The sequence below is a fragment of the Pseudochaenichthys georgianus genome, chromosome 10 (assembly GCF_902827115.2).
Source record: "Pseudochaenichthys georgianus chromosome 10, fPseGeo1.2, whole genome shotgun sequence".
NCBI lineage: Eukaryota > Metazoa > Chordata > Actinopteri > Perciformes > Channichthyidae > Pseudochaenichthys > Pseudochaenichthys georgianus.
The window spans coordinates 25,801,169-25,811,681 of NC_047512.1; the positions used below are offsets into that span (position 1 = coordinate 25,801,169).

The 10,513-nt window shown below is 42.0% G+C and overlaps 1 protein-coding gene across 1 annotated transcript; it reads left to right on the forward strand.

The window, feature by feature from the left end:
- The first annotated feature begins 933 nt into the window (after positions 1–933).
- On the forward strand, positions 934–10,414 carry LOC117454162 (uncharacterized). The gene is made up of 11 exons (XM_071204501.1): positions 934–1,642; positions 2,226–2,358; positions 2,475–3,432; positions 3,626–3,763; positions 3,807–3,826; positions 3,901–4,040; positions 4,329–4,483; positions 4,740–4,825; positions 4,950–5,007; positions 7,639–7,715; positions 7,950–10,414. Exons 1-11 carry the CDS (start codon positions 1,502–1,504, stop codon positions 8,789–8,791), a joined length of 2,748 nt encoding a protein of 915 aa, XP_071060602.1. The 5' UTR covers positions 934–1,501; the 3' UTR covers positions 8,792–10,414.
- Positions 10,415–10,513: the final 99 nt, after the last annotated feature.

Genomic DNA, 10,513 nt, shown 5'->3' on the forward strand with positions numbered 1-10,513 from the left:
TCCACAGTTTTTAGGGCGTTGAGCTCCAGGTGGTTTTCCCCACACCAGGTCACCAGATGGTCCATCTCCCACCTGTAGGCAGACTCGTCCCCACCAGAGATGAGTCCGATGAGCGTGGTGTCGTCTGCGAACTTCAGGAGCTTGACAGACTGGTGACTGGAGGTGCAGCTGTTGGTGTGTACAGGGAGAAGAGCAGAGGTGAAAGAACGCAGCCTTGAGGGGAACCGGTGCTGATGGTCCGGGGGTCAGAGACGTGTTTCCCCAGCCTCACGTGCTGCTTCCTGTCAGACAGGAAGTCTGTGATCCACCTGCAGGTGGAGTCGGGCACGTGCAACTGGGAGAGCTTGTCCTGCAGCAGAGCCGGGATGATGGTGTTGAAGGCGGAGCAAAGTCATGCGAACTCTTTAGTTCGCATGAACTAAGTACAGATCGCGTTCACACCGGAAAAAGTCCCTGGGGGTGGATTAGACAAATGAAGCCGCTGACGTCACTTCTTCTTCTTCTGCTTTGGGTTTACTGGCAGGCCGCAAACCACTTCACGGCGTATAGGCTACTGCCGCCCAAAGTCCCCGGAGTTGGGGACTGGCTTCAGTAGAAGCTGCTGGGAGTCACTGTCCCAGCAGCTTCTACTGAAGCCTTCCGAGTAAATCACCAGAACGCCGACGACACCTCCTCATCTCCACCGCTCCCATGTTTTATTTTGTGTTGCCATAAGTTAGTCTCTCTGCGTTTCTGCGCTGGGCTAATGCTAATAATGCTAATGCGAGGATAATAAAATGGCGGCTTCACAAAACTTTTTGGGAGTTTTACGGGGCGTGGTTTGCAATCCGCCCAGCCAATCAGAGATATAGCTCTTTTCTCACAAAAGAGCAAAGTAAAAAGGTTCGCATGAACTAATTTTAATCCCGGCTCTTTTTGGTGTGAACGTGATAAAAGAGTTCTCATGAACTAAATTCGCATGAACCTTTGTGGGAAAAGTACCGCAGTGTGAATGCGCCTATTGCTGTAAAAAAAAGTGGTCCATTGGAGTGAACGGAGATGACGTAACTCTCAGTCGCTGAGTCGAGGGAAGGCCACTAACCTTAACGCTATGCCACAACTTTCATTCAAATTCGATAACTACGACATTTAGGGTGCAATAACTTAACTGCTTATCCAACGGCAACATGGCGGATAGGATTGTGCACAGCGTGGCGGTGGTGTAGCAGCAGGATACGTGTCACAGAGAGCACGGCTGGAATTACAAATCCTAGAAGACAAGAAGAAGAAAGAAACTGTGAATAAAGAGTTTCGTCCATATACTGTATATATAAAGGTGCCGTGAAATCTGGTAATAACTAACAACGTCATTGACAAGTTTCTCTTGGCTAGCCCACGGCGCTGGCTAGCCCGAGTCAGCGCGACGCTGGCCAGTGGCCCGAGTCATTGAGTTGGCTAGCTTCTTAGCTAACATTAGCCCCCATACGACGCGTAGACCGGTCTCAAGTCTTCTCTGCCGACCATGACTCCTCCGCAGCAGGTTGTCCGCCGCCAGCCGCAGCCCTCCATCATGTCCCAGAAAGTGCAGTTCACTCTCAAGCTCTTCATGCTGGAAACTGCCCGAAGTAAACTCGAACAAGAACTTTCCAACTTCATCAAAAAGGTAATGTTAACACACCGGTTCATTGAAAACGTTCAATTAATGTTGCTAACTTAGCTAGCTCACAGGCCACATGGACAACACACTGCTGACTAGTCGAGAACGGGTGCATGCTGAGGCACACTTAGCTATAATAATTAGCATTAGTTGGCAGAAACTGCTGAATTTTATACAAACGGTTTAAATATGTGTCAAATCGTCACCAGAGCTACAACTTCTGCACATTATTAATATCGGTTAACACTTTTCACCACTGTCTTGATTGATAAAATGTTTCTCAGAGCCTAATGGGTCTTGTAAACTATTACATTCTCAATTAATGCATGTTACCTAAATTGATGAAGTAATAAGCACAACAGTACGTGTTTCTTGTATATTTGATAAACAAAAACAAATGTTCCTGCTTGAATTAAAGCTGCATTGAATAATCAGACCCGCCTTAAACCTTGAAGTTAAAGCAGTTGTTTGTGTTCCAACTGTCTTCTGTGCCATGTGAAATACTTCATTGATCTCAATTAAAATGACCTGTTTAAGAAAGACAAAATAATTAGTTCACTTGTTTCATTTTGTTTCATTTTTCCTCTAGGCCTATGAAGAAGTTCAAGGTTTCTTGAATACATCTTTCCCCACTAGTGTCTTCAGTGATCTCACAAAGGCTTTAGATGCAAAATATGAAGTCATTGACAAGCTTTCAGCTTCATTAAAATCTCTCACAGATGGTAAGTAAAGAAATAATCATAGAATTTAAGATGCTTATGTGACATTACATATTTTCACGTGTACAACTTTAGGATTTAGGAAAAATTCTCACTTTCACCTTTTCTTATCTTTACAGAGCCACAAGTGTGTGACCAGCTTATCTCCAAGCCTGCAGCAGTCCAACAGGATGACATCAAACACGGCATCAACAGAGCGACTACGACCTCATCGTCTCACTTAGAGGCTGAAGAAAAAGAACATGCTGTTGTTTTAGATGAGAAACGCCCAACAGATGCTGTGAGTCTTCCACCTGCGTCCCAGAGACCCGAGATCAACCCAGAGAGGCCACCAATACTACTGCCTCCCCTACAAGCTCCATTCCCAGGGATCAGTAACACTAATCCAATGAAAATAACTCCGCTAATGAGCTGGGGATGTAAAGATGATTTCCAGGTGAAACACCAAAAACAAACATCATCTCAGCTGCTTCACTTCCTCAGAGAAAAAGCTAAAAAGATTGGAGTACTGGAGATCACTGTCATGGAGTGGAGTAAAAGTACCGTGAGTTCGCCAGAGCGGCCTGCCATCAAAACACAAAGCTACCAATTCAGACAAGTTGTGACGGATGATCTGACCAACCCACTAGAGCCGAAAACGTTATTTGCAGACATGGAAAACCAAGCCCCGGTCTTCAGAGTGAAAAGAGTGGAAACAAGTGGCTCTCTGACCTACACTTGTGTGATTGCAACAAAGACTGAATTGTGGGATATTGGAGACATCTTCACCGAGGTGGAACGGGGAGACTTGAGAGCCATCCCCTTCGAAAATAAAGACTGCACAAATATTACACCTCAGGTGGAGCACAACTGCCTAAACGCCCAGAGGGAAAACCAAAGTCTTCAGAGCACTGATCCCAAACATGTAAGCCATTTTGATGGTGTAAAAACTCCAGCAATGAAGTGCATCACCATTCCTGAGTTCCAGACCTGCAGGTTTGAAGAGATGGAGGTCGTGGTGTCTCACATTGTCAGCCCGAGCAACTTCTACGTACAACATGCAGACTCCATCATAAAGTGGCAAACCCTTGTCCCAGAGTGAGTCGTTCCGAATGAATTATAATCTCTTGTCTGCTTTTTTTAAGCCTCACTGATTCCCTAATCACATTACCAGAACTTATATAGCCACTTATCCTTTAATTCATTTTTGCTTTCTTTGTAGATTTTTTTTTCCTTCCATTTTTAATAATCCACATGTGTCTGGTTTCCATTATGTTTTGCTCATTTACAGCAGCTGGAAAGCCAGTAGATCATATGCCGCGCAGAACTGCATTCCAGACATTGGAACCCAAGTAATAGGTTGGTTCCCTAAGCAAGAACAATGGTGCAGGACTCGGGTGACGAAGATATGTGGAGTAAGTGAAGGTGGGTCCAGTTTTGTGTATTGGAACATTCATAGATGTTTGCCAAAGCATACCTCTAGATGGTAGCAGTGTCACTTTTTTATTTTACTTGCCATAATTTCTGCCTTTTGGTTTTCCTTTATTTATTCCACTGATGGTGGAGGGAGAGAGACATCCATCAAGGTGGAGGTGAAGAGGCTGGACCAGGGTGATACAGCCTGCCTGTCGCTGTCGGACATCAAGGAGCTGACCCCGGAAATGGCCGTCCTACCACTCCAGGCTGTACAGGTCTCACTAGCAAATGTAAGTGCTTCCCTGTTTTGTATGGTTAGGCCTCGTCATTTTTTCACATGTATCTAGAGAACCTGACGAACACGCTAAGATATTCTGCAGCAGGCGTGCAGATCATCCCTCCTAGGATTTGCATTCACGGAAAAGGCAAATATATTGTGTTCCTCTGTGAGAAAGCACGCTTGATTACAGTTTTGGCGTTTGTCCACATGATTAGTCACAGCCTTATCTATTGGGATGTGATAAAGGAAATGAATTATCTCAGTTCATGGGGTTTTTTGTTTGTTTCCTCCCCCCTAGGTGACGCCTGTGAATGGGAGTGATTGGTCTGAGGAGGCGGTGGGCTGGTTCAGGGATATGGTGGACAACAGGACGCTCTATGCCAGGCTTTACCCACAGGGACCCAAAGTTACAGTCGAGCTATTCTTGGAAAAAGGAAAGCTCAGAGCTATGAGGTACTCCAGTATGAAACAGTCAGTTGATTTTGAATTGTACATTTAAAAAAGCTGATAAAGTCAAGATTTAATGACTTATTTACAAGTGTTTTCATGTGTTTAAATTGTATTGCTATCATTGTACAAATTGTGGGTTTTGTTGATAAGTATTACAGTGAGTGAATATATGTTGACTTCATTAAGGTTACAGTGAACAATTTCAAGCTTGCTATCGGCACAATATCCTAACAGTACAATGGTATTATTATTATTTCAGGAGGGGTGCATCACTGTCTTTGAGACTGGCCCAGAACGGACATGCCATCCATAGCAAACTGGAAAGTGCCGGTCTCATGAAAAGAAGTGAGTATAGCTCCAGTTTGGAAGTTGTTTACCCAAGTTGTGCATCAACAGCAGGTGGCAGTATTGCCTCTGTATGAACAGAGCAGTGCTGATTTGTTTACAAATCTTGTGTTTTGTTTTTTAGGCAAATATCAAGATAAAGTGAAGAAACAGGACTCTGAGTGGAAGAAATACGTAATCTCGCGCTGAACTCGTAATAGTAAGCCTTGATACAGAAAGCAGTCAACAAATGCCATGAAGCACTCAAAGCTAAACACCGAGACATCTAGTAAATCATCAGGGTCGTTTGAACACACTTTCAGGTTATACATTGACAAACTGCTGTGCCAGTACAAGGATATTTCATTAAACAAATAAAGTAAATATATATTTTGATTTAAAACCAGCATGTGTTTACAATAAGTAGAATGTATCAGCTTTTGTATCTTTTTATGTTGTATCTGGAATTGAGACATTTTCAATATTGTGATTACCTATTTGACATATTAATCAGTTGTTGAGAGCAAAGTCACATACATTTAGAGAGAAAGGAGGAGAATCAGAGAAATGGTTTCAAACAGAACCCATGATCGGCCCCACACATCTTGATTGGAGCCCCCTTAGTCAAAGGTACGTCTAGTGAAAGTTAGGCTAATGTTACTTATAACAAATTTATTTATTTATTTATTTGTACACACATTTCGCACAAAATATAACTTCTTTGAAGCACTGATCAAAATAATAAATCAGGTTATGCTTGTAAACTGTATGGGGACATGGATACCTAAATGTGGTGCTCTTTGTTTCAGTAGAACAATCCCCCCATGTACTTTAAAAGCAGCCTATCTCAAGTCCGTGTCCCAGTCACTACACGTGCCAGTTCAGTTTGTTAACCTGTTTTGCATTAAGTGATACTTGATTTGTCTCTGTGCCACATGCAGAAGGTTTTGTTATTTAATGCCTAATTCCTTTTGTAATAACTGTTGTTGAAGCCACGTTACCCTGGTTAATATTGAGTTCTTGTATAATGGCACATTTACTATTTTGAATTTCCAGTGTATATAGTTCTGCTTTCATAATAAAACTACAAATCTACTAGTTTGGTCTGTCTTTGTGTTGTAGAGTACTGTAGCTTCTATGAAGGAATAATGATTAGGTTAGTTCATTCAAAGAATTAGCTGCCCCCCTAAGCCTCCCACTCCGTATGTCAGACGTGACGCAGAAATGCTCGTTGCACAGTGAATCGCTGTAGGTCATCTGATGGTACATGACAAATGGCCACATTGTGTTTTCACTTGCTACTGTAAATAATCTTTCCTACTGTTATGGGGGGGGTTTCGACAGGAACGAAATGTACAATCTCAGCTCATAATAATCAAAGGTTTGAGCTGCAGTTCTGTAGCTCATTGGTTAGGACATTAGTGTTTTATAGCATATACAGTAATAATAAACAACAATAATCATAGTAAACGACTATAATCAAAACTACTGCATATTTGTCCTAGTGTCTGTAGAGTGTGATTCTATTTGTTTCCACCAAGGGTAATCAAAACAAATCGATAGAATAAAATGTTATTTAAAATTAGTTAAGGCCAAGATAATTAGTTCCCGGGCAAAATGTAAGTAAGAAAAGCACATGGCACAACAATTTAATTTAATAACAATTAACAAATTTACAGTATTGCAACATGTACAAATCAAAGAAAATGGACCTGTATGGTACATCAACACTAACAAAAAACATACAAATAAATGCATAAAACACTAAAGGAGAATAAAAGCAATATTCAATATTGGAAGCCATCTTTATTTGGAACATGGCTATTTTTGCAAAAACCACTGAACAAGTTGTAAGACGTTTTTTATCAAATGGTGTGTATGAATGAGATTCTCTTTAAGACTGGCTTTTTAATCTTCTCCTACATCCGTGTTTTGCGTTAGTTATACAGCTAATTTTCTGTCTGAATCTGCAAAGCTCATGCAGGTCCAAATCCTCCTACCCTGACCAGCACAATAAATTGTTTTTCTGGCAGAGGCCTTTTGTGTCCACACAGATTCCTCCTTTTGCCCGGGGTAGGCGGAAGTCAAGGCGTTTGATCTGAATTCTAAAGAGTCTTGTTGCAGCACAATAAAGGCTGCCATTGTATGTAAATAGTTTATATAAGAGCATATGACTGCTACGGTGCAGGGCACTGGCTAGTGGCGGAGGGAGGAATGATTAGCATTTTCCAAACGCATGGTGTTCTCAACCCAGCCTTTAGGCTTGCTAAAAAACACTATTTTAATTCATTTCTTCTTTGTACACATTTTTGTGTACCAACACAACTGAAGGTAAAATGTTGATCATTTGTTTCTATTTTATACTAACATTCAGTGTGCAATGAGGTCTGATTGTATGTGAGTGAGGGCTTACACGCCCCATTGCCTCGACTTGACAAATACTTGCCGTGATTGTTAAAGCATCATTACCATTTGAAGTGATTTTATTTGAATTAATCAGCTTCTAATGTTCGCACTAGGTAAATCCGGTATCGTCTGACAAAAGAGATCTCTGTTGTCTTTTTAAAAAAATCTCATGAGTTGGTTGTCTTGCTTGTTCCTTGGAGGAATTTGCTGGCAGGATGTCAGTCTGTCTGCTTCTGGCTGTGGGTCCGTTTGGGAGTACAGTATTAATACAGCGTGAGCAAATCACGTGGCTCGCCGAATCTTTCGCAATTGGCTTCGCCCCGTTGCGTATGGTGGCGGCGCACGGCAGCAGGCCATCACCCCTGCTTTTATACCGCCAACTTGCTACTTGGCAATTATTTTCTGTTGTTCCTCACTCTGCCAGCTTGATGCTCAGGCCAAACCTCAAGATGGTCATCTTTGGACCCGGCGCTGCTTACGCTGCTTGCACCGCTGGCTGAGCCTGGTAAACCTCTAAAACTACTGTAACATCAGTTAGACTTTTACTAAATTACTAAGTTGTGGCCGATAATAACTAAGTCGTCTAAAGTGATAAAGCAATGTCTATGTAAGTGCCTTTTGTTCAATTTCAAGGACTAATTCCTGCATGTTTCTTTAAACATTAATATGGTTATAAGATTTCACTTTAAGCCAGAGATGTGACTTGGCTTACATTCACACAACCTTTCTTTTTCCGCAGACCTGGAGTCGAAAATGAACTGGGGAGCCTTTTATGCCGTGATCAGCGGCGTAAACAGGCACTCTACCGGGATCGGACGCGTTTGGCTCTCCGTCATCTTCATCTTCCGTATCCTGGTCCTGGTGGTGGCTGCGGAGAGCGTTTGGGGCGATGAGAAGTCCGGCTTCATATGCAACACCCAGCAGCCCGGCTGCAACAGCGTCTGCTACGACCAGTTCTTCCCCATCTCGCACATCCGCCTGTGGGCGCTCCAGCTCATCCTGGTCTCCACCCCCGCCCTGCTGGTGGCCATGCATGTGGCCCACCGACGCCACATCGACAAGAAGATCCTGAGGAAGTCGGGCCGCAGCAGCCCCAAGGAGCTGGAGCGTATCAAGACCCAGAAGTTTCAGATCAGTGGAGCTCTGTGGTGGACATACATGCTCAGCATCATCTTCAGAATCCTGTTCGAGCTGGCTTTTCTCTACATTTTCTACTTGATCTATCCTGGCTTTAGGATGGTGCGTTTGGTGAAGTGTGACTCGTACCCATGCCCCAACACGGTGGACTGTTTTGTCTCCAGACCGACTGAAAAGACCATCTTCACTGTGTTCATGCTGGCAGTGTCTGGGCTGTGTGTGCTGCTCAACCTGGCCGAGATTCTGTACCTCATCAGCAGGGCCTGTCAGCGGTGCATACGAGGCCCCGAGGAGGGGGCAAAAGGAACCTGGATAAGTCAAAGATTCTCTACTTATAAGCAAAATGAAATCAATCAGCTGATCGCAGACCATTCTCTCATGTCTAAGTTATCTGTGCCCAAAAAGAGCCCAACTGAGAAAGATGAGAGGTGTTCTGCTTTCTGAGACTCTGCCTCTCCTGATACTTTTAAACTAATCTACAGTAACCATATTCATGGAGCATGTTGCTCTGCATTACTGGCACAGCATCTGTATATTTCGGTCAGTGTACATACAGTATACATGATTATTCCATTGTTCATTTATTCATATGTTTTTTCTTTCTTACTGACAAGTATAGTTGCTGTTGAAACGTGTCTAAACTATTTGGAGCCAGTGGTGAAAGTAAAAGAGGTGTGTTTTGTTTCTGGTGTAGTGTATTGTCAACAATTTGCCATGGCTTATTTTGGTGTGTTTTGTAGGTATGCAGTATGAGCAGCAACCTGCCAAAGTGCAAAGTATCTTCAGCCAATGAAAAACATGTCTGAGCATCAAAACGTATTCAGTTTACGACAAAGTTGCTTGGTAATTCTATTTCAAATATGGATTTGTTTGAAAAGCATGCAGGTTTGGTAAGTTGGCACACTGTAGAAATCCATAATTTTAGATAACCGGCCATACTGTGCAAAAACAACACGGGGTCCGTACTCCGTAGGTGCAAAGATTACAGCAAACATTAATATGCTGGATAAAAAAAAAATGTTTTATTTATATCAAACATGTTAATATGTACCATATTCAATTGGAGCCTGAATACAAGCTGATTGAGTAAATTCCATTAAAGGTCTGTAGTAGCCCCTATAACAGTTCGTTTAAAATAATGTCTATAATTGAACAACTTTAATTAGATATTTTAGTTCAACAAGTGCATACAAAATGATAAAATAAACATTTGGAATTACATTTCCACAAACATCTCTGCTACTGACCCAATATTAATGTATGTATCATTAAGAATGGTGCACAGAGCAAAACAGTTTCAATACACCTTGAAGAATCCTAGTACTGTAAATATGTTTTTGTGCATGTATTTAAAGGTGGGGTAGGTAAGTTTGAACAACCGGCTCGAGATACACTTTGTTATATTCCATGGAATGCTCTTAACATCCGATAGCAATGAATATCTGAAGTGCTTTGACAAAGAATCCATTAAAAAAAGTCACCTGTGGAAGCCGTGGTACTGTAAAAGCACGACCAATCATCTGAGCCGGCCCGGCTAAAGTAACTCGATGGCCTACCTGTCTGTCAGCCTTCCATCTGTGCACAAACTTATCGCGTGCCCTCATTGGTCATGTGCGCGTTCGTGTGTTGGAGGAGGGGCTCTGTAAGGAAGTGGCAGATTTGTTCCGGCTGTGTATTTTCAAATTCCAGCGCACTCGAGCTGGTTTCTCCAAAATGACCTACCCCACCTTTAATTGTAAATACTGCTGCATACTTACCTTGTAGCTTCTGAGTTGTTGTTTGTGTTTGAGGTTTGCCTACTAACAGACAGCTACAATTGGTTTCCCTAATATCCCTCTTATTATATTTTAAATATACACTGGTATCTGTACGTACAACTGTTTCATTGTTATACACATTGTATCGCATTCAAAAATTCAGATTCAATAGTTATGCTTAAATGTAAATATGAATTTACTCCCAGTTATGCAATCCGGTTAATAGGTTATGTGGGTTGAAACTATACTTGTACATTGTGTAATATAATGTAATAAACTGCCTGATAATGTATCATTACTTGAACTTATTTATACAACATTTTAGTTTTTTTCAAAAAGTTGTACCAAATTGGTAAAGAGTGACATCTGTCAAAAGAAGAACAGAAGGTTCCTTTAGCATTCTATGAAG

What these genes read in the sequence shown, in the direction of transcription:
- LOC117454162 (XM_071204501.1), top strand. Translation starts at nt 1,502, where the DNA reads ATGACTCCTCCGCAGCAGGTTGTCCGCCGCCAGCCGCAGCCCTCCATC. An exon ending in TGCCGGTCTCATGAAAAGAA is followed by an intron (nt 4,826 to 4,949) that starts GTGAGTATAGCT and finishes TTTGTTTTTTAG; the next exon opens with GCAAATATCAAGATAAAGTG. An exon ending in TGCACCGCTGGCTGAGCCTG is followed by an intron (nt 7,716 to 7,949) that starts GTAAACCTCTAA and finishes CTTTTTCCGCAG; the next exon opens with ACCTGGAGTCGAAAATGAAC.